General features: G+C 36.0%; 1 protein-coding gene across 5 annotated transcripts in view; it reads left to right on the top strand.

Annotated features, from left to right (window-relative positions):
• Nucleotides 1-23,572, top strand: part of LOC125661192 (NADPH oxidase 5-like) — a 45,021-nt gene extending 21,449 nt beyond the window's left edge. For 3 of the 5 annotated variants that reach the window (XM_048893121.2, XM_048893120.2, XM_048893116.2), the window contains 16 exons: nt 2,693-3,227; nt 6,400-6,414; nt 8,135-8,246; nt 9,527-9,677; nt 10,027-10,237; nt 11,105-11,295; nt 12,120-12,323; nt 12,856-13,037; nt 13,813-14,004; nt 14,228-14,360; nt 16,331-16,483; nt 18,022-18,074; nt 19,696-19,752; nt 19,996-20,205; nt 20,891-21,172; nt 22,855-23,572. In XM_048893121.2, the coding sequence (XP_048749078.2) occupies nt 2,941-3,227; nt 6,400-6,414; nt 8,135-8,246; nt 9,527-9,677; nt 10,027-10,237; nt 11,105-11,295; nt 12,120-12,323; nt 12,856-13,037; nt 13,813-14,004; nt 14,228-14,360; nt 16,331-16,483; nt 18,022-18,074; nt 19,696-19,752; nt 19,996-20,205; nt 20,891-21,172; nt 22,855-22,986 (2,565 nt within the window). In that variant the 5' untranslated portion in view covers nt 2,693-2,940 and the 3' untranslated portion in view covers nt 22,987-23,572. The remainder of the gene's footprint in view (nt 1-2,692; nt 3,228-6,399; nt 6,415-8,134; nt 8,247-9,526; nt 9,678-10,026; nt 10,238-11,104; nt 11,296-12,119; nt 12,324-12,855; nt 13,038-13,812; nt 14,005-14,227; nt 14,361-16,330; nt 16,484-18,021; nt 18,075-19,695; nt 19,753-19,995; nt 20,206-20,890; nt 21,173-22,854) is intronic. The other 2 variants (XM_056147332.1, XM_048893117.2) reach the window with 2 other exon arrangements.
• Nucleotides 23,573-25,305: the final 1,733 nt, after the last annotated feature.

Genomic DNA, 25,305 nt, shown 5'->3' with positions numbered 1-25,305 from the left:
GTTGATTGCGTAAATATATCACTTAATTAATTTGATATAATCACAAAAAGAACATATCAATGACAATATATTATAAAATCTGTTTATTACGCGAGTATTGTTTTCTGTAGTCGGTGAGCGAAGTCTAATCAATCGGCAGTACTCAAATTACCACATTCCTGTCATCCGACTGAAATTTCGGGCATTCGAAATCTGTCTTCGAACAGTTGATAGTAACTTGTACTATTACGAACAGAATTCAGAAGTCCTTTATAAGTGATTAAAATGCAGATATTAACATTATATCAGTGTGTTAATTTGTGTTCCGTTTCCACATCCTCACCCCTCACCCCCGCCCCATGTATTATTTGCAAAAAAAATAATTGTAAGCTTGATTTGATGCTCTTCGAACTTCACCGAAACTAAGCAAACGGTGCCTTTCATGGTGACGGAGTTCCAAATTCTGAAAATTAGTTATCAAACCCAAATTTACTATATGGCATTTAGGATTTATGTTCCGTGTTTATGAATTGAATTAAAAATCATAGAGTTCTGAATTAGACTATTTCATCCCTCATAAAAACTAAGTAAAAAACAAAACGTCAAACTAAACATGATGACCTTATACCAATGTTTTAGGTCACAGTTCAAGGTCAAACAACATTTTCTCGAATATAACATCCATTGATTAATGGGGGTGCCGGCAGTGGACATGTATTGTTTATGCAATACTCTCAGAATGCTTACTTTGTGTCTAACCCACCATGCTGGGGAAAATTCAAAGGGTGTAGGTCATGCGTACCGTATCGTTCGGACCGTTTTGTGCAAACCGTGCCGATCATTCTCAAAGCCAAAGCGGACATCTGAAAAACTGAAAAACCAATGACGTCATGACGGGCACAGCTGACCCTGGAACATGAAAAGTAACGTCACGTGCAGGAAACACAATATGTATAACTAAAGTCACCGTGTGTTTACCCGCGCCCGGACATGTAATTCATATTTATATACCGGAAACAAGCGGTACTAATACCTACAGAAAGAGCAATACCACAGCGACTCAAACATATACTATGTAAACTTGATGAATATTTTAATGAACATTTAGTGATGAGGAAACTTTATTACATATTACGGATCGACAGGAGAGAATATAAATATAGGCTAAAATGGAACAATAAATTATTGGGAGTCACACCGCGGGCCGACTGTTAAGGTTAGTATTTTCTATGTCTGCCACAGCATCATGCTAACATCATGGGCAATAATAATCACGAGAGTATAATAAACATACGGTTATTTACTAAATTTTTCACCCTAGACTTTATAGTACATTTTAAAAGTTTTTTTTTTTTTTAAATGAATGAGGATATAAACTGTGAAACTTCACACCGCCATACTTCACGAAGTTTGTGTTATCATAAAATAATCAGATATATTACTTTTATTAGCAAAACATGTAGTGTGAAAATAGGAGGGAGGAACGCGCAACAGCCGTAAAATAAACAGCCGTTTTATCACACAAGGACTAATAAGGTCGAGGACGTGAAACCGATATGGTCTTAAACCCATTTATTTATTATGTTCCCCGAAATATTTCGGGGTGACATATAGTCGCCGCCGTGTCTGTCCGTCCGTCCGAACTCGTATCTGTTAAAGCTTTCATCAGAAAATTGATAAAATTGATCACAAATATTCAAGGACGTTTGAACCAAGGTTTTTAAAGGTAATTTTGAAAAGATCAAGGTCACTCAGAGCATTTATTAAAAGTTCCTTATTTCAATAGTTTTTGATATAAAAGTTCCTATCATCTCCTAAACCTTGCATTAGAAATTGATCATGATTGATCACAATTATTCCTTGGGACAAAGACCTTTGAACCAAAGTCATTTTGGAAAGGTCAAGGGCACTCGGAACATATACCTTTTATAGGTAAATACAAGTATTGAGCATATATATCGCACAAATGAATAATAGGCAAATTGATCAGACAAAGGTAATTCAAGGTCAGTTTGTAAAGGTCAAAGTCACTCAACATTTACATTATATGCGAAAAAACTTCCATTTCAACAGTTTATGAACAGGTATTGATCATGTATCACACATAAGTAATTTAGGGAAATGGATTTCAGACAAAGGTCACTCAAGATCATTTTATAAAGGTCAAGCTCACTCAACATATACATTATATATGAAAAAACCTTCATTTTAACAATATTTCAACAGTTATTGGTCATTGTGTAAGTTATTCCGTATGTGAAGCGATTCATTGGTTAGATGTGTTTCGGGGAGCATCTATCGGTTTTACTGATATTCATGTTTTTCTTGTGCAAGTTTGATATGTATCAATGACGATCTTTTGATGACGTAAGTAATGTATTGCAGAATAATTACTACGACATTTCTTAAAATTTCTGCAATTACCGTAGTAGAATATATGATATTGTTTGTTGAGTGTAAACCCCTTCAACAATCGCCTTTATTTGAAGTATATAAATAAATAAAAGAATAAAAATTTATTCATATCGTCAACTTCCCATTTTTATGTAACACCTCTGGTGTGTCCAGGGGTCCGTGTTTGCCCAACTCTCTATTTTGTATTACTTATGGGATTTATGAGATTGATCACTGTTCGTTATCTTCACCTTTCATTCACACAAGCCATGTCTTTTCCTGTACTTTAAAATTACACATTTTCCTTCTTGTTTTCCAGCGGAAGTCTCATCTGACACAAACTTCACCGTCCGAATCCGTCGATATGAGGACAGCGTAGAAATAAAAGGCAGCAGGTCCGTCTGTCGAACAGAACCACCGAACGATTGCAATTTACTACTGCAGCAGTTGTCGAACAATAAACCTTGCTTTCGTATTCAGCGCTACCTACCGGAAGTACCTTCGAAACATGAACTTCGATCAGTGATCAGTTACACAGGCGATCTGAATTCACGCGAGGCAAAAATAATGGAACCGACTACTGAAAATGGAATAAGTCACATAAACCCTGTATATTTATCTGACAATGAGGAAAATAAACCGGAAATCAAAACAAATGACTTCACAGTTGATATCGAGGATAAAAATGTTACGACGTCATCACAATCACCACCACCAATGGCCGAAGTTTCACCCTCACCTGAATCTGATCGTAGCGGGTCCAAAGATATCAAGATCACGATAGACAGTGCGCAGTCAAATGGTACACATGAACCGAACAAAGAGAAGGAGCACAGAAAGAGTGTTGGAATCCAGTGAGTTTATTTTAAATGATAGATAGTATTCAATGTTTTCAATAGTCGTTTTGTTTCTAAAACATAAAAAAGTAAACTTTGAACCAGATTTAAATATAACATTATTAGTATATCCGGTTATTGGCCTTTTCAGATAAGTTAAAAACGTTTTATATTTTTGTGAATGTGAGTTGTTTTAGCAAAACATGTGCCGAGTCAATTCCGATGTCAGATTTAACTATATTGCTTGTTTCATTTAATGTCTCACTAATTCACTGCCGTCTTTATGTTATTAATTTCCATATTCTACCCTGAAATTACACTCCAAGAACAAAATCACCCAAAAGACCAATTCAAAGTACAAATGTTAAATTTCGTACTTCCTTTGATCCATTAACATAAAATGGTGTACATGTTTGAAATAAAAACTTTCAATATGATGTTTATATTCAGCGTTAGTTTCGGATTTGATGACGTCTGACTTCCTGAATTTGTGACATTTAATAATATGACGTAATCATTTATTTATTCACGAAGGACGTCCTTTTACGAATTCTACTATCATTATAACAGCAGGTAAGAGTGTTTCCGAATGTACCGGAAGTTGTTTCAAATGATTTATCCCCACTAGCACTATCAGAAGTTGTCTTGTTACTGACTGTCTAGGAAAGTACAGGCATATCCGGTAGATTAAGCTCATATATGGCTACTGAGACCGGCGTACGGGCTTATCCAACCCAATATGTCTCCGTCGACGATCAGTAACAAGTCCGACAACTGTCATATTTTGTCATGGATCATTTCGTCAGGCACTTGTTTCGCAGCGTTTTAAAGATCCGCATTCGCGAAGGTTAAAGTTAAGCAGCTACAAACTGAATAAGGATATCTGTAAGAGAAATGTGGACAATATAGATAGATTTTCCGTTAGAAAATTTCGAGTGTTGCATGTTTAGAGAAAGCCCCAAACTGCATCTCACACTACAAAATGACGTCATAATTAAACTACGTCAAGGTTTGAAATGTGTTTGGAGGCAACAGTGTTATTCCCACCTGTTTGTTGTTTGATAGCTTGTGAACCGAATCCGACTATGGATAATTTGTTGACAATCACGTGATGTTTTCTGTTCTGGGAAAAGAACGATATTCAATTCCATGACAAAATAAAACTCAAAGATTGACACTTCTTATAATGTCTAGGCCATTCCAAACGATAAAATGTTCATTGTTTGAATTATCAAGAGTTGATATTACATGCTAAAAGCATATCATTTGTAGTAAACAAATTTCTAAAAACAATTGTAACATTAAAACATGATATCTAGCAATGTATTTCAGAAGTTATCTTCTTTTTCAATATCGCTCAGTTTTCCACTCCCTAACTTGCAACCATTCCCTTCCTATACAAACTTCTCCCCTAATATACAACCACTCCCCTACTATACAAAATCCTCCCCTAATATACAACCACTCCCCTACTGTACAAACTCCTCCCCCTAATATACAACCACTCCCATTTGTACAAACTCGTCCCCTAACATACAAGTACTCCCCTACTGTACAAACTCCTCCCCTAACATACAACCACTTCCCAACTGTACAAACTCCTCCCCTAATATATAACCACTCCCCTACTGTACAAACCCCTCCCCTAACATGCAACCACTCCTCTACTGTACAAACTCCTCCCCTAACATACAACCACTCCCCTACTGTACAAACCCCTCCCCTAACATGCAACCACTCCTCTTCTGTACAAACTCCTCCCCTAACATACAACCACTCCCCTACTGTACAAACTCCTCCCCTAACATACAACCACTTCCCGACTGTATAAACTCCTCCCCTAACATACAATCAATCCCCTACTGTACAAACTCCTCCCCTAACAACAATAACAAATCCCCTACTGTATATTAACCAATCCTCTACTGTACAAACAACTCCCATTCTGTACACGTTTATGTTTTATAATGATTATTTCCTCTCAAAACTATCCTGATTTAATTCTTATTGTAATGTGACATTGATATCGCTATATATCTATTTGGAATGGCCTGTACCTTCTAACACGCCCTCGTTTCATACCTACCTACCTACCCACCCACCGTTAGCAAAATTATTACAAAAAAGGCGTGGTAAATGACAATGAAGAAATAGGGAATCCAGATTGCACGTTAACAATGTAATATTTGCTGAAATAATTATCAAATAACAATTCATATTTACTAATGTATTCTAATATATTGATCACCCTTTGTTTTTGTTTATTTCTAATGTGTTGTATGTCGTGATAAAGTACTGACCTTTAAAGGTCACAAAAACAAGTTCATTGAATTACAAAATGTAAGGAAGAGGTCGTTTTGTATAATATAAATAACAGTAACATAAAGTTGCATTTCTTAATCAATTAACTATAACATGTTGTATTTTGATTGCTGTGTTTCGATTTGTCAGGTTCATGTTTTGTTCGTTTGTGTTACGTTTCTTCGAGAATTTTTTTTCATTCTTATCGAAACATCACCAGCTGTAGGTGGAAGTGCTAAAATAGACCGTATCAGTGAGTGACCTCTTTCGTGCGAACGTCCGCTATTATACGGAACAAGGCCTGGGAATTTCGAACTTACGTCGAAACTTGAACCTAAGTCTGAGATTTTAAATTAAAAAAACCTACGACGGCGTAATCTTGCCAATTTAATCTAGCAGAAAAATAAAAGTTGAAACTACAGACTTTAATTTGAAATTTTTCCCGGGAAATGCGAGCCAGGACTCGCGCTTCTCGCTTCCAAACGTCAAGCATTTGGCGAATGAGTGTGAACGGAGTTTGGGCGAACCCATCGCGCACAAGGTGAAGCATCTAATCACTGAAATAGTGAAGGAATGGGGGTTCAAACTTATTGAATGCTTGCAAAATCCACTGACGTTATTTTTAGATATGTTTCATGGTACTCACACGATTTTTATTTATCACCAATTGATGAGGACTTCCGTTCAGTTTGTATAGCGGACACAACATGGACCTTTACAATGTATAACCAATGTGCTTGTTAGAATAAGGAACTTAGAGGAAACATTGAACCAAGAGAGTACTGGTTTACGGGATTGCTCACATTTGAACATGTATATCATTTTTTTTCCTGACAATTACTAATTGAATGTATTATGTAACGGTAATTTTAATATTTCAACGGCGCAGATACTTTAAAAGCCGGTAAGAGTTTTATCACAGCGCCAGAATAGCTTGCTTATATTCATTTGGTTAATTAAAGTTTTTGCATTCGCAGTTGATTACATATTTTGCATGTAGTTGGAAAAAAGTTTCTGCGACAAAGTGTCTTCTTCGAATTCAACATTGTATATAAGAAGAAGCGTTAGTCTCCATCTTTTCAGGCATTGGGCGCCTTGCTACATGTAGTTGCATAATTGTATACTGACATTATATAACAAGTGCATTTAGTCAGCAGTGTCTAGTTTTACTTTCAGTTTAACCGCAACAGCGCTTTTTCTCCATGCCACGTGAAGTTTTCAGATTGTTAACCTTTTCATATTTATCTTTTAACACAGAGTTTGCTCGGTCATATTTCTCTTTTCTTTCTTTTCGTTCTTTTTTCTTTTTCTTTTTGGAATAAAATCTTACGCTACCCAATTTTTTAACATTTCAGGTTGATATATACAGTGTATATTATGATTTCATTAATGAGAGAAAAGAAAGTTTTAAAAGCGAAATAAATATTTTATAATTGGTATTTTATGGGATATTGAATTGGAATAGGACAGAAATGAATGCCATAAGATTGCTAGTCTTATTGATATCAATTTCATCACCTCACAAGTGCTTGCTATTGAAGTTTCAATTCTATATTTGTAATTATAATAAATAATAATAATACCCTTTATTTATACAGGATTGCACAATTAGTTGTATAAACTAGTGTACGTTGTGGTCTTGTCTATAACATATATACATGTACATATCGCGAACATATAACACAAAGCATGGACATATCACAATGTATATACATACAGATAAGAATTAAATGAAAAGAGACAATAAACACACGAGTATCATTGAGGATCAAAATAATGTAAAAACAACTTAGTTTAATCAGCTTGTACACTGAAGTAGAAATACATTTAAGGAGGTGTTCTACGTTGTCCTAATGGCTGACTTCCTTTTAAAACATGGATGAAAGTATGAATATCAGCAATAATTGTCTCTTCTTCTTTTTTTTTTACTTATGTGGGAGTAGCTCACTGAGTTAGCACGTCGACTGCTTCACTGTACGTTGTGGGTTTAATTCCAGCAGGGGTTTTATTATTTTCATATTGCTTTCTAGTAAAATTGCATTGGGGGGAGGGGCTTAATAGAGTGAATTTGAACATTTTCAATTTCAAAAATGTTGTACATATCTTCTGTTTTTCATTCACATCAAATTTCTGGTGTAGTATTCCTCCTTTTAAATGTCACCATTCCTCGGATTGCTTGTAATAATGAGAAGCTGTCGATTCTGCAACACTCTATCGACAATACACAGCAATGCTGCAAGAAATATCACAGTTTTATTATAGAACAGTTTAATGTCAAAAATTTGACGAATCTACGCCTTTCAATATACTACTTATTATCAAAACATGATACGCCATTTCTATATTATTTTGATAAAGGTCAGCGTGGCGCCACGTTTTAGAATCATTCGGGTATAATAATAACTACGGAAATTTTTTTTAATATTGCATAAGACATATGTATCAACCAATATACCTCTTGGAAATATCTTAAAGGAAATAAAATCTAAGTTCATGTAAGCATCTTTTCATTATTTATAAAATAGTCGGCTATAAGAGAAGAAAGGGCTAAATCGTTATAGTAGCCATTTGCTTTTGTTTTACGTGAGAATTATGAAGTTACAGTTTTACGTGTCTTCACTCAGAGACGAGGAACAGAAATGGCTTGCGTGGATGGAGGTTCAGTTCCAAAAGATAGCCGGGGACGACGGGGAGATAAGCTTAGAGGAGTTCAAGGATGCCCTGGGGGTCAAGCGGGTAAGAGAGAGAGAAAGACGGATAAATAGTGAGAGAAAGAAACATTTAGATTGTGGACCATAGAGAAACAGAGAGAAAGAGAAATAGAGAAAGGAAAATAGAGAGATGGAGAGAACTAGAGAAAGAGAGGGAATATAGCGAAATAGAGAGAGATGGAGAGAAAGAGAAGGAAACATAGAGAAATAGGGAGAGATGGAGAGAAAGAGAGGGAAACAGATAAATAGAGAGATGGAGAGAAAAAGAGGGAAACAGAGAGAGAGAGAGAGAGAGAGAGAGAGAGAGAGAGAGAGAGAGAGAGAGAGAGAGAGACGGGGAGAAAGAGAGGGAAACAGAGAGAGAGAGAGAGACGGGGAGAAAGAGGGGAAACAGAGAAATAGAGAGATGAAGAGAAAGAAAGGAAAACAGAGCGAAATAGAGACGGAGAGAAAGAGAGAAAGAGAGGAATACATAGAAAAATAGAGAGAGAGACGGAGAGAAATAGAGAAAGAGAGGGAAACAGAAATAGAGAGAGAGAGACATGGAGAGAAAGAGATGGAAACAGAAATAGAGAGAGATACATGGAGAGAAAGAGAGGGAAACAGAAATAGAGAGAGAGACATGGAGAGAAAGAGAGAGAAATAGAAAGAGAGACATGGAGAGAAATAGAGAAAGAGAGGGAAACAGATATAGAGAGAGAGACATGGAGAGAAAGAGAGAGAAATAGAAAGAGAGACATGGAGAGAAATAGAGAAAGAGAGGGAAACAGAAAAATAGAGAGAGACATGGAGAGAAATAGAGAAAGAGAGGGAAACAGAACAAGAGAGAGAGACGGAGAGAAATAGAGAAAGAGAGGGAAACATAAAGAAATAGAAAAAAGACAAAAGCAAACGGAGAGAGAAACAGAGAGGAATGCAAAGAAATAGAGAGAGAGAGAGACTGACAGAGACAGAGAAAGGGAGAAAAATGGAGAGAGAGACAGAGAAAGGTAGAGAGAATGGCAGAAATATATAAAGAAAGAGAGATAAATGGAGAGATAGAAGAATAGAGAGAGAATCGGAGAAAGAAATACAGAGAGCGACATGTACACAGAGAGACACAAACACAGAAAACAGAGAGAAAGAGAGGGGGGGGGATTGATTTCCATTGGTTAAGCGGTTTTTTTATTTTGTATTTTATATTTCCTGATTTTACTATATGACAATTTGAAGTTTAATGTAACAGAAGTAAATTCTTTTAAAGTTTTTTTCCATTGCTTTGTGATGTAACAGATCTACAGCCGTATATATATTTATCTTATTCAGTCCTTTTTTGCCGAACGTTTCTTCTGTTTATTTGATACGGATAAAAGTGGGAGCATTGAGTGCGGAGAGCTTATGGATGGACTTCGGATGCTGACAAAAGGCACGCCTGCGCAGAAACTCAAATTCCTGTTTGACGTGTATGATGTCGACGGTTAGTTTTAATCATATTACTCGTATATAATACCTATAGATTTTATTTCGAGGGTAGCGAATTTCGGATTTTTATAGAGTCTTAAATTGGTTTTAAAAAATGAGCATTGTAATTTTCATTTAATAAATTAAACGTTAGGGGTCACTAACACCCCCACCCCCCAATACAATGGAGAATAAAATAGAAGTGTATCCACTTGCACTATTTTTTTTCCTAGAAATATTTCTGCATATTATCAGATATTTCAGTTTATTTTTCACCAACACCAGTACAAAGATTTTTTGTGTCTATAATGACGTAACACATCATTAGTACATGTATCATTGCCTGTCTATTTTTTCTGGGGTAGGTTCGGGCTCAATCGATCGTGATGAGCTCAAAACTGTTCTACGATCTTGCATGGAGGAGAGTTCTCTTTCGCTAGGAGAGGACAATCTGGACAATTTAACGGACGTACTATTTGATGCCGCGGATGAAGATAAAAGCGGTGAAATAGCGTTTGAGGAACTGAAGGCGGAGTTGGAAAAACATCCAGGAGTCATTGAAAATTTAACCATCAGGTGAGGCACAGTGTACCATCACGTAATACACACTTAACCATCACGTGATACATACTTAATCACCATGTGATACACACTTAACCATCACGTGATACACACTTAATCATGATACACACTTAATCATCACGTGATACACACTTAATAATCACGTGATACACACTTGACCATCACATAATACACGCTTAACCATCACGTGATACAAACTTAATCATCACGTGATACATACTTAACCATCACATAATACACATTTAACCATCACGTGATAAATACTTAATCATGATGTGATCGCCTTTAGTTTAGAGATTAGAGCGTTCGCATGCGGAAGGACAGGGTTCGAATCCCGGCCGCGACAAAACTTAGTCGTTAAAACAGGTAGTGACAGTTCCATCGTCAAACGCTTGGCATCAGGTGTGAATGTCACGGGTCCTTGGAGATGACCTTTAAAAACAGATGACCCGTATCACAGTAGGTGGGGCACGCTAAAGAACCCTTACTGCTCAATGGCGTAAGCGCCTTTTGAAGCGTTTCACCGGTCTCCATATGCGTGAAACATTCTCGAGTGAGACGTTAAACAAGATACAATCAATCATACTATAATCACCACGTGATACATACTTAATCATCATGTGATACACACTTAATCATCACGTTATACACACTTATTCATCAGGTGATACATATTTAATCATCACGTGATACTTACTGATCTATCAGATGATACATAATTAGTCATAAGGTGATACACACTCAGCCATGAAATTTATGTTTCTTCATTTATGTCAAGCAATCCCAAAATAGTTTAAATTTCAAAACTACGCATGCATTGATAGAAGGTTAAGTAACGAATATCATGGATTTAATCCACAGTGCAGCTCAATGGCTAAAGCCGCCTGCCGCCAGCAAGAAAAATGCCAAGGGGTGGACACACAGATTTACCTGGAAATACATCAGAAATAACCTGAGGAAGGTGATCTTTCTGGTCCTGTACATCCTGATCAATGCAGCTTTAACGGCTTACACGGTGTACAAATACAGGGAGTCCAATGCATTTGTCATAGGTAAGACCCCCTCACGGCTCTCAGTGACGCAAGAGTCTGCGCATGCGTAAAGATTGTTACCTTGTGCTTTGTAAGATTTTGTATTTTATGGCACGTTTTATATAGAATTTTTTTACTATGCTTTTAAAAGTAATGTCCCACTTGAGTAAATTCTGAAACTTTCTGATTACAACATCATCATGATTCTTCATTAACTTTCTTGTTGAAATAATTTATTTTTAACTTTGTTGTACAATCACTAGGATCGTCCTGGTTAGTGCATGTATGTTTGCAAAAGATGCTACAAAGGCATTGATAGAAACAACGCGCGACATGGTTCTGTAATTATGTATGCTATATCCGGTCTTGATACTGAAATCTACGTTTATTAAAATTCAATGTAAATATGGGTTGATATATCAGTGGCGGATTTAAGGGGGCGCAGCTTCCCCTAAAATTTTCAAAATTAAGGTAAATCGTGGTCTCTTGTTTAGAAAAATGTAAACGATAAAAGAAGCAATAATTTCTTCCACTCTCGGAGAAATAAATGACAAAATCTTCTTTTTGAATTACATTTATTGGAAGAACTTACATTTCTTCACAAAGCCCTTTAAAATTTGCGTCATTTTATTAATTTCATCTTATTAAAAATGACAGAAAATAGTTAAAATGTCTACTTAGGACATTTCACCCTATAAAATCTATAAAACCCAGGACCCACTGGGGGCCTCAAGGAGGCCCCAGACCCCATGCCTCATAAACTTGCCCCCCCCCCCCTAACTGCAATTCCTGGATCCGCCCGTGTATATACTGGTTTACTGATACACTTCCGTTTCCGCTTTCAGTTGCCCGGATTGGCGGAATGAATCTCAACTTTAACTGTATGTTTATCCTGGTGCTGATGCTGAGGAAGTGTCTGACCTACTTAAGGGCTACCCCGCTGGCTAACGTATTACCACTGGATCAAAACATACAGTTCCACAAAATGGTGGGCGGTATGATCGCATTCTTTGGGATTATTCATACGCTAGCTCATGTTGGAAACGCCCGTAAGTACAACTGTGCGTGTATTATTTATCTATACCTCAAAAAATGTGGTCGTGGATACGCAATTTTAGGGATACATAGGGTTTTTCGGATCGAATCACTCCCACCTTCCTCCCTCTCAAGATTCCCTGAACGTGATTATTAATACCGGGTTTAATTACAATAAATCCAGACACGGTAATGAAACCCAGGTTCGCCCATCTACAGTATTGTTAATCCAAATCTTACACTCCAAGCGAGCAATTATTTTTTTTTTACATAATAATATGACTGGATTTGATTGCACTTTTTCAAATTATATTTTCGCGAACTTACCACAAAAAGAACACCAGCACATAACATTTTCTGTCGTTTTGTATGCAAAACTATCCCTGAGGTAGTTACAGACCTGTAGCTCTCTGGAAAAGAATGTGATTATTTAAAAACGCCGATTTACGGCACAAGTTTTTTTTTTTTTTATAATCGTATTTTATCTCTATCTTATCTATTGATTCCATGCTGTTTTTATGATGTGAAACATTTTTCTTGCTTCAGTGTACACTGAATTCGCGACCCCTGAGAAAAACTTGACCACAGTGGATATCCTTTTTACTACGAAAGCCGGAGTGGGATGGGTGGCAGCATCCGCCTATATCACGGGATGGCCGATCTTCATCATTCTGATCACTATTGTGATTTGTTCACTTCCGTTCGTCAGACGAAGCGGTCATTTTCAGGTATCTCACTTTCTATCAAGTTGCGAAGGTAGTGTGTGTCGATTTTGATTACTTTATACAAACATGACCATAAGCAATTAAAAATTAATTCAATTTAAGAATTTCAAATATTTTCACTTCCAAGCTTTGGGAACACTTTTTCTTTTATAGTTGATCCACGTCACATTTCTCCTTAACAAATTGAAAAATAAATTGGTCCATTATGAATTGTCTTTAGCTTTCTTCGGGTAAATTTTCGTAATTTCAGTCCCGTAAAAGATTAATGATGACAGACAGTGTTTAGCGAAAATGAATCCCACAACAGCATCAAAGCTTAGAGCACAGGTCGCGTTATTAGTTTGATAAACTTCTTCAAAAAGCTTATGTTTATCTCGTTTCCTACCTTGACAGGTGTTTTTTACGGTTACAATAATTCTTATCTTGTCAGGTGTTTTACTTAAATTTAAATTGATTCCTACCTTTCCAGATGTTTTATATACAGTTACTTTGATTCTTACCTTTACAGGTGTTTCAAGCTTACATTTATTCCCGCCTTTTCAGGTGTTTATTTACGTTTACCTTGATTGCTACCTTTTTACCCTGTGTTCATTAACCGTTACCTTGATTCTCACCTTTACATGTGTTTTATTTACGTTTACCTTGATGTCCTCCTTTTCAGGTGTTTTATTTACGTTTACCTTGATTCTCTCCTTTACAGGTGTTTTACTCATGTTTATTTTGATTCTCACCTTTACATGCGTTTTATTTACGTTTACCTTGATTCCTACCTTTACAGGTGTTTTACTGGACTCACATGCTGTACATCCCGTTTTGGATTCTACTTATTCTTCATGGTCCAATTTTCTGGATGTTCTTTATTGCGCCTGGCGTTATATTCGTTTTTGAGAAAATATTCCGATCTAAACTCATGAAGAGGGCGCGGTATGGAAATACTCACATAACTGAAGTCAATCTTCTACCATCAGGGGTAAGTTATATCAAAACGGAAGTAAATTTTCTACCACCAGGGGTAAGCATACAATACATAGAAATAATCTACAAAATCGTGTGGGGAGGGGGGGGGGGGTTCACACGCGGGTGTTTTACATCGTAGTATGATATTGATTGATTGATTTATATTTTCCACCACGCTCAACAATTTTTCAGTGGTCTGATATGATAGGTAATTGATTGTTTTATTTCAATTGCAGGTTTGTCATCTAGTGATATCAAGACCAGACAACTTTGTGTATCAACCCGGGGACTACATATTTATACAGATCCCGGTTATTGCTGCCAATGAGTGGCATCCATTCACCATCAGCAGCGCCCCAGAAATGAAAGGTAGATAATGTCACTATCGTGAACCTGTCTCTACAGGTAGATAATGTCACTATCGTGAACCTGTCTCTACAGGTAGATAATGTCACTATCATGAACCTGTCTCTACAGGTAGATAATGTCACTATTGGGAACCTGTCTCTACAGGTAGATAATGTCACTATCGGGAACCTGTCTCTACAGGTAGATAATGTCAGTATCGGGAACCTGTCTCTACAGGTAGATAATGTCACTATCGGGAACCTGTCTCTACAGGTAGATAATGTCAGTATCGTGAACCTGTCTCTACAGGTAGATAATGTCACTATCGGGAACCTGTTTCTACAGGTAGATAATGTCACTATCGTGATCCTGTCTCTACAGGTAGATAATGTCAGTATCGGGAACCTGTCTCTACAGGTAGATAATGTCACTATCGTGATCCTGTCTCTACAGGTAGATAATGTCACTATCGGGAACCTGTCTCTACAGGTAGATAATGTCACTATCGGGAACCTGTCTCTACAGGTAGATAATGTCACTATCGGGAACCTGTCTCTACAGGTAGATAATGTCACTATCATGAACCTGTCTACACAGCTTCTAGGGCTGTGCGGTGCACCGAAAATTTCGGTGCACCGCGATTCATACCATTCGATTCGATGCACCGATTACAAATTCCAAATATGGCGTCCGAGTGCTGTTGAAAACATGTGGATTTTTATGCAACTGAGATTTAAATCACTACTGTGTTGAGAGTTAGCATTTTCACCACTCATATACCAACAGAATATGGTCCGTAAGATCATTGCAGTTTATCTTTACATGACATATAACATTTCTGTCAGTGGTGGAATGAAATCAACATCGTAGGTAATGAAACAGATTTGACAGTTAATATGAGAGAAGTAAATCAATAAAGGAGAGATTTTCAAAGACTCTCAATTCATAGAATTATTGAATTTTTGCATATCAATGAAAGCAATATCATATACATTTTAGATTCACTATAGATTTGTTTAATAATCCAAAACTTATGTGGCATATTGATATAACAAATTTTGATAGACTGTCAGTTTTCTTTTTTCTATCAAAGTTATAAAATGTCATTATGAATAGATATGATCTTTACAAATGACGACATATAGTTATATAACTTGAATAAAATCAAATCAAATATGCTACTCATTAAAATTGTTAATTTTTGTGGTGTCATTAGATAAAATGGACCTAACATGAACCGAATCGAAAATAACCGAACCGTGCTGTTCTGAATCGAAACCGAACCGAATCGAGCTAACCCTGAATCGTCCCAGCCCTAACAGCTTCATTCTTATAAAGGCACAAAGATATAACTAACGTGCATATTATTGATATATCCATTAGCATATATATATACATGTTTAGATATTCTCTTTCTCTTTCTCTTCCTATCTATCTCTCTCTCGTCCATCTCTCTCTCTCTCTCTCTCTCTCTCTCTCTCTCTCTCTCTCTCTCTCTCTCTCTCTCGTCCATCTCATCTCTCTCTCTCTCTCTCGTCCATCTCTCTCTCGTCCATCCCTCATCTTCTCTCTCTCTCTCTCTCTCTCTCTCTCTCTCTCTCTCTCTCTTCCATGTCTGTCTCTCTGTTAGTTGTGTTGCGTGTTTTAGTATTTTCCTCTGTGTTTGTATGTAGAAGGAAAATGTAGGGGTATTCACAAATGATAGCCCATATTTCTCGGGAGTAAGCACAGTGTTTCATGACCTCCCTTTTGAAAGCAAACTTGCCCTATTTTATTTCGTTTGTTTAACGCCCTGTCGAGAATATCTCACTCATATACGAATAACGATGTAATTTATTATATTAGACAATGAAGGCAAATTTAAAGTTAAATAAGATTTATTTTGTTGTTGGCAAACGAGGCCACGGCCGTAGCGCTGCCGGATGATAAATGTTCGATTTGAATATGTATTTTATGCACTATCGTAATCAAATTGTTTTTCCCTTTCAAAGGTCATATTTGGCTGCACGTGAGGTCGGCGGGGCACTGGACGAACATGCTCTATGAGTATTTCTCAGCGTTAGATCCGGTGAATCTGGGTAAGCCGGAAGTAGTCCTACAGAAGCGACGTTCTACAATCTCCCCTAAATTACTCAATTTCAGAGGTACGTGGCTCATCCCAGTGTTGTGTGCTGTATCTAATGTAGTAATCCACAGATATATGAAGGAGAAGGGGTATCGTTTAGTATTTATATTCGCGGTGTTCACATTTTGGCGGTGGTGGCACAATCGTGAGTGTGCTTTCTATCATCCTAACTATAAACGAAAGCCATACACCGTAAACAGCTTTGATTTCGTTTTTGGATATACATGTATTTCAATTTTCCCTAAAGAAATCCGTTTTTATGGGGTTTTTCAAAATCTGTTTTGTAATCATGTTTTACATTCCCATTTCGAAGTTGATTTCACGTATTCAGCCCACAACAGAAAGTAAACCCCGAAAAGATTATACCTAATATGTCGCATTATGAAAGAGACACACTGAACGTATCTCACTAAAATGTTGAATCAGACTAGAAAAGTGCATGTACACATGCGGTGTTTATCATAGCGAATGAAGATTATTATTGCACGAAAAATACTGTAAATGTACCCGTATTGGTGTATATTGTACGGTATTAAAATGGAATAACAATAGCACGGTGATAATTATGTACTTCATTAGTATACCGGAGAGAGAGAGAGAGAGAGAGAGAGAGAGAGCGATTTTGGCGTAGAATACAACTTCCACTCATCTTAATGATGCAGATGAAGAATTTTTTCAGAATTGTTTTTTTTGTGGTCTTCATCTTATTTCCTTTTGTAAAACTTTGTTAAATTTTATCAAAGATGCAATGCAAGTTTATTGTAACAGAATATTGTACATTGTCTTCTCGTGCGATTGACATCTTTTTGTTTCAGTCTGATAGTCTTTATTTCCTTTCATGTGACTCACAACGAATTCTAAAAAAACACTAACTAACAACATTGTCTTAATCTCCGGAATCCTGTTTTGTAGCTTTTCAGTAGATAAGTATTTCAAGCACAACCACGCATGCGTATTGTATAGAGTATCCAATGAACGCATTTCTCAGTCTTATGATCATTTAAGCAAAATTTTAACTCATTTGAAATATATCCACATGGATTTCCATTATCACTTTAGCAGTAGCTATAAACTTGGTTACTAGAATTCATATGGTGGATTGGATTTTTTTAAAATTTTCTATGAAATATTTATTTTTTCACATTAAATGGGTTTTTCTTTCTTCTCTATCATCCATATACCCATCTATCTACGGTGTTAACGATTGGGCATTGGTTTGTAGATACTGGTTTATGGTTTAGTAGATATAAGTGTTAGGTTTGGGTACATGTACAAATGTACTTCAACTTTTTCATTTTTTTAAATTCTGGTTTTTCTTCCGGTTTCTAGGATTATTTCATTTAATAGATGTAGTACTATACCTAGTGCAATTTATTAAGCATTATTAAGATTGTTTTGATAGAAAGTAACAAGTTGTTTTAACTCATGCTAACTGCAATTTTGTTAATAGAAAGAGCTTTCAAGAATATAGGGTAAAACTAAACTCACCTTAACGATGTGAAAATGATCTTTCTGTCTACAGAGATCAATATATGAGATGTATATGCCTATTTTCAGCTTCAGGTAAAATCTCAGGGAGGAAAGGTTCACAGTATTTAGAAAAGAGTCAGGTATGTATCATTTGTTTCAATTTACTCACTGTAATATTAATCACTCTGTATAACCATACTTACCTTACTGGGGAAATTACTCTGTACAACCATACTTAGCTTACTGGAAAATTACTCTGTATAACCATAATTAGCTTACTGGACAATTACTCTGTACAACCATACTTAGCTTACTGGACAATTAATCTGTATAACCATAATTAGCTTACTGGAAAATTACTCTGTATAACCATACTTAGCTTACTGGACAATTACTCTATATAACCATACTAAGCTTACTGGACAATTACTCTGTTTAACCATACTAAGCTTACTGGACAATTACTCTGTACAACCATACTAAGCTTACTGGACAATTACTCTGTATAACCATACTTACCTTACTGGACAATTACTCTGTATAACCATAATTAGCTTACTGGACAATTACTCTGTATAACCATACTTAACTTACTGGACAATTACTCTGTACAACCATACTTACCTTACTGGACAATTACTCTGTACAACCATACTAAGCTTACTGGACAATTACTCTGTACAACCATACTAAGCTTACTGGACAATTACTCTATACAAGTGTGTAACCATACCTAACTCATTGTAATATTAATCACTCTATATTACCATGCTTAACTTGCTGTAAAATTACTTTATATAACCATTCATGACTTACTGGAAAATTACTCATTGTGTAAGTATCTTTTCTTTACCGTGAAATTACTCATTCTGTATGTTTTAAGTACTGTAAAATTACTCACTCTGTAATCATGCTTTATTTACTGTAGAACCACCCACTCTGTAATCACGTGCTACATGTACCTACTGTAGAACCACCCATTCTGTTTTTCCATGTTTTACTTACTGTAAAATTACTTCCTCTGTGTTATCATACTTTACTTACGTATTACTGACTGTAAATTACTTATTCCGTAATCACGTGTTACTGATTGTAAAATTGCTCAGTCTGTAATCACGTGTTACAACTTGTAAAATTACTCGCTTTGTAATCACGTGTTACTTACTGTAAAATTACTCGCTCTGTAATCACGTGTTACAACTTGTAAAATTACTCACTCTGTAATCACGTGTTACAACTTGTAAAATTACTCACTCTTTAATCACGTGTTACTTACTGTAAAATTACTCGCTCTGTAATCACGTGTTACAACTTGTAAAATTACTCACTCTGTAATCACGTGTAACTGACTTTAAATTACTCAGTCTTTGATCACGTGTTACTTCCTGTAGAATTATTCACTCGCTTAATCATACTTTTACTGCAAAATCACTAATTCTGTCTGGGTAATCTGTTCTTTTATTTAGTTGTATGGACTTCATAATCTCTTATGAATTCATTAAATAACATAAAACGCATCGAAAAGAAGGTTTCAATAGTATTTTGTACTCAAAACACAAATTTCAGATCATGTTTGAAATACACACTTTACTAATTTTGTAAATATGCAAGGTGAACAGAATTTCGTTGGTAATAGAAAATACGGTTGGAAATATGAGATATTTCTTACCCCGAGTTTTATACGAATTTATATGATTGTACACAATTGTGGTATTACACATAATGTAGTATTAATTAAAAAATAATTAATTAATTTGACAGAAGGAATTCGAGCGTGAGCGGAGAGTGTCAATGAAGAACAAGAGAGTCCGTATCAAGGTCTGTAAAATCACAAGAGCTGTAAAATGTAAATAGATTTTTTAATCACTTTTATATTCACGAGACAGCCAATATCTTCACAAAATGGCGAAAAGTAAACATACGCGAAAAATTTTCCGTTTGATTCTCGAGAAATGAAGTTACTTGACAGATTGTTATAAAGCCTGATCATATCGCTAAACTCTAAACTGCTCTAAGAAAGTTTTCATCACATAATGAGTCGTCCATAACATTTCTCTTTAGTGTCACATAGATGGGCCCTACGGGACCGCTACCAGGGAAATCTTCGAGACTGAGCACGCCGTACTGATTGGTGCTGGGATCGGCGTCACGCCCATGGCATCCATCTTGCAGAGCGTGATGTATCGTTACAAAGAATCCAAACGAACCTGTCCGTGTTGTCAACACAGTTTCTATGGTCCTATCTCAGATCATTCAATGAAACTGAGAAAGGTACGGCGCTCCTCAATAGTATATTCACTTAACAAAATGATATTCAGTGAATTTTTCTTTCAACTTTCTCTTTACTGTAGAAAATGCCAATCAGAAAACACCAATCGTTCGGTTCAATCAATAGTTACCAGATTCAGCTGTTAAGATAGTTTCACGAATAGGAAAACAGGTTAAAGAACGATAACTCGTCATAAGATCATTGCTTTGTTCCTGAGGTGGTTGTACATTTATCTTGCTGTTACGTGTATACAGATAACACAAGCGAGGGGTGATTTTTTAAATGGGTGACATTTATTATTTAAGTTTAGATTTTGTAAAATAAAAATATTAATCTATTTATATCATCGAATAATTGTCCATACAATGCAAGCCTCTTTGAGTTCCTATATGAGAATATGTTATTGAGTTACAGTGAGTTCTTGTATGAAAATATAAATGTATGAACATTAAATAACAATGAATTTCTATATTAGAAAATGTGAATATTGAATAAATGAATAACAATGAGTTTCTATAATAAAATATTAAAATATTGAATAACAATTAGTTTCTATACTAGGATATATGAATATTGAATTACAAGGACTTCCTAATTAGAATACATACATGTATATATTGATTACGATGAATTATGATTGACAATATATCAGTAAATGTAAATATTCAAATAAATTTCTTTATAAAGGTTGACTTCATATGGATAAATCGCGACCAGAAGGCTTTTGAATGGTTTGTTGGAATACTAGACCACATAGAAACCGAGCAGATAGGTGTCGCATATGACGGAGATAAAGAACCGGAAAAAGTGATAGCCATGCACATGTACATGACCGCGGCGCAGGGCAAAACAGACATGAAAGGCATTGGTTTACAAATTGCCCTGGATCTAATACATCAGAAAGACAACAAGGACTTGATAACAGGACTACAAACACGAACACAAGCTGGACGACCTAACTGGAATCAGGTAAACATTCATTCTCTCACCAGAGGGCGCGTTACGCAAAGGTTCACTTAGTGCGAGTAGCGAACGGAACTCTGGGTAGAGAATGGTAAGTGTCGCTGATCACATGGTATAGCAAACTGAGTGTCACGGATCACGTGATTATATAGAATTAATTTGCACGCCGACCATCTCGCTTTGAAAACTGAAGCGTGAATCTGTTTGCACTTTTACATATGTAAAATCACGCATGAAATGCGAGAACGTTACAGTAATCGCAATGTCGGTCCGTCCGTCTGTCCTTCAACACTATTGTTCTGACATGATAAGACAGTTTTCACCGTAACGTTCCTTTTTTTGTACAGAAGTACTTTAGAATGAGAGAAAATGGGGTCATAACGCTCTGTCTGTCTGTCTGTATGTGTTTTGTATGTCTATCGTGATATAAATAATTAATTGAAACAGTTTTCGTCATAGCAATTTCAAATTTTATATAGAAGTTAACCATAAAAGAAATTCACCTGTTAATCAGGGCCCTGTATTGAAAATGGGGAAACACTATTGAAATCACATTGACCGCCTGTCCGTTAGTTCATTATTTTCGTTGTGGTGAAGTATCATAAATAGTTTACAATATAAGGCTTTTGATGCTTAAAAAAAGGTAGCTGTCCATTAAACAAAGGTAACAGTACATGTTTTGATCATGAGGTCAAGAACCAAGACCACAACACTCTTTCAATCTGTAACTTTACTATACTTTTATTATGACACGATAAGTTGGAAAGTTTTCAATAACGACATTTCATATTTTATACAATGGCAGTTGTTGATTAACTAAAGACGCCAAAGGATTTTTATCTGTCCGTTCGTCTGTCTGTCCGTGATCATTTTCATTCTTTCCACATGGTATCTTGAATTGTTTTCAAGATAACGCTTTTGTATCTTATTTCGTACAAATATAGTTGACCATTAAAAACAGCTGTATTATTTTGAAGCCATGAGGTCAAATGTCTTATTATAACACCTTGTATCTCTAACTTCACTATTCTTACATTGTGAGACAATGAGTTGAAAAGCTGGGGGTTTTTTTATTTGTATTTTTTTTTTTTTACATTAGTTCGATATGTTATACAAAAGTAGTTGACCATAAAAGAAAAAAGATCTATAGATTTTGGAGTCATGGGGTCACAGGTCAACGGCACAACAAAGAGCTAGTCCCCCTCTCTAAACTATCGATACAGTTTTGTGACACCATGGTCGTATATTCTTACCCGATCAATCCGCCCTGAGAACTAGCATCAAACGTCATTCCAATCTCTCAAAAACTTCATTGGAAACTGAAATTATTTTGTTTTGTCCATGTGCAAAGAAATATCACCAAAGCATAAATATTCATTCAAATATTGTTTATCCGTACTGAGTGTGAAATCAGAACGGAAATACATTGTGCCTTAGTAGACTGGTATTGATCGAGCGGAAGTACAAAACGCTATCCACAGGTAGCTGGTTCCTCGTTATATTAGAATCACCAAATGCGAGGCTTTTAAGTCTGTTCCCACATTTTTCTAGAATATTTGAAAATAAAATTATCCGTTACTGGCAAATAAAACGACTGAATATGTGTAGAAGTATATTCTGCATTCACAAAAGTCGTCTATCACTGGGTTGTGAACATGTTTTTGATTCACATCATTTTCTTTTTTCAGATTTTCCAGAAAATTGTAGACGAAAAGAAAGGAAAAGTAAAGGTCTTTTTCTGCGGAGCCCCACAGCTGGGAAAGATGATAAAAAACACGTGCATGAAATACAAGTTCAAATTTTCAAAAGAAAACTTTTGAAAATATCGTTTTTCATTTATTGTTGACTAAAAGGTTGCCTAAAAGAATTTTTTTTTAAAGTATGAATGTATACCAGTTTTGTATTCTGTTGTGGGCATTGTACCGTATTAAAAGCTTGATGTGTGCATGGTTCAACATTCCCAGTGAACCTGTCTTTCACCAATCAAATCAAAGCCTCATTTTTCCGTGCACAACCACCATTTGTAGAATTTAGAAATATACATGCACGCATTAATCGTTTCAATGTCTCTCTAGCCCTCGTTCCATCCGAGACTTAGAATAACACACACAACTGTCGACACAACGATACTGTACATTGAATTATGAATTATTTTTATATACATGTACCAATGTTGTGCCATATTCATTTCATCATCGTTATTATTAGTATTCATTTATCTAATCAACTGATATTCAATTTCAACCTTGAGGCAAGATAGATCAGCATACATTTACTATTGTGAGTTCACGTCCTGATTTATCGCCCTTGATATCATAATATGATACTAAAGAGAAATCAAATGTATTTTTTAAAAATCTACAATCAAACGGCATATGTTATGCTTAATAAAATCTATAAGGTTTTTGTGCATAGTTATTTTTTTAAGGGAAAATAATCGTCTCCATTTCTTAGGACGTGAATTGTGTATGCGGAGAACCTAGAACGCCAAATTATGAGGAAAATTTTATTTACTAACAACAATCCTCTGAAACCAGAAACTACAAACAATTATTTTATCGTGCTATATTTGGTCAGGACATGCACATCATTACCTCCCTTTGGAGTCATCTCCTCCTTAACTATGCTGTTCTCATAAAATGAGAATCGGGACAGATTGTTGTTTCCGGATTGTACGTGGATCAGGGAAGCGCCGTTTGAATTGTGTACAACCTCACGTGGAATTTCGGAAATCGTGGAAGTATCTGCTACAGCGTTCTGTGCAGAAAGCTTAGTTATATTATATGGAGTGGTAGAATAATTGAATTTCACCAAATATCTATCATATTTATGTATCGGTGTGATTGCCGAATATTCACCTATTTCTAGCACGAACTGCATTGTGGTACATCACTGTCTTCCGTTGTATGTTGATATAAAACTAGTTTTATCTTTATAGCTGTAACCAAAGTAAATATGTCAACTTGTCTAGTAAAACACGCTTCGAATTCCGTGTCCCTTAGGGTCACTATTCCGCACCCCCAAATGTGGCGTTGTACACGGTGGTTTGTATGACATTTGTAGTAAAATATCAGATCCTGTGACTTGTTAATTGGTTCTAACGACTCTGATGGTGGTTGTGTAGAAAGTTTAGGGTCGTTCGATATGTAATGTGTATTGTACCACAGCGCGATAACTAACCTAAAGGTTTAGTTTGGAAAGGGGGTTGAGACTTTGTAAACCTGTTAAAATACACGCTTATGTCTGGCCCGCTAAGTACAAAATAAACCCATCAAAAATGTTTTCTTATCAAAATTGGAGAAATATGCATTAGATAATTTACAGGTTGAATTTGAAAGGCGGTGGGGTGTTCAACAAACTTGCTTGACAGTAGTAAGTTTATATCGGCAAAATTAAGAAGGACGTCATCAGATGTAAAACTTATACGGTACCAATTTTGATGCACCAGATGTGCATTTCGACAAATAATGTCTCTTCAGTGATGCTCAACCGAAATGTTGATGATTCGTTGGATCGTTTTAATTGATATCAGGTAGCAGGGGACAGTTTCGCACTATAGGCCCTGTCAACCTTTTCAAAAAATGGAAATACCCCATATTTGAAGTGACATTACATGTGTAAAAATGTATACAATAATTTTAGGATACATGTCAAATGTAGTTGAGTGCTGAATAAAAATGTTGATATACAACATGTAGGTGTCACCATGATTCCTAGCATATAGATGGGTGGAAATACGAAACTAAGACACGCTGTCAGTTGCTGAAGAAATTCCGGTGAAAACATGCAGGGTCCAGCAAAAGGTCTGTAGCTGTGAGGGAAGGTGGATGGCCCCATATGAGAGGTAGATTTTTGAGAAGGGAAGATAGGGTTCTTGATTGTGCAACGTGTCTACAGCCCCATGTTTGGTACTGTGATGGTGTGGGGGTGGTGCGGATTAGCCCAAATGAGAGAAAATCAAAGCAAAAATGGGGAACCTGCTCAGAGCATGTTTTGTGCACCAGCACCAGTATTTATAGATTACATGTAATTTAGGGTCATAATTTATTAACTACACTAATATGAAATACAAGTATTGACATAAAAGGGAAATATGATTTTTCATTAGTCTGTCATAATCTGACTTTGATGTATACCCC

The sequence above is a fragment of the Ostrea edulis genome, chromosome 8 (assembly GCF_947568905.1).
Source record: "Ostrea edulis chromosome 8, xbOstEdul1.1, whole genome shotgun sequence".
NCBI classification, from domain to species: domain Eukaryota; kingdom Metazoa; phylum Mollusca; class Bivalvia; order Ostreida; family Ostreidae; genus Ostrea; species Ostrea edulis.
Note: the sequence above shows the minus strand (reverse complement) of the source record. Positions and strands in the feature narration are given on the sequence as shown.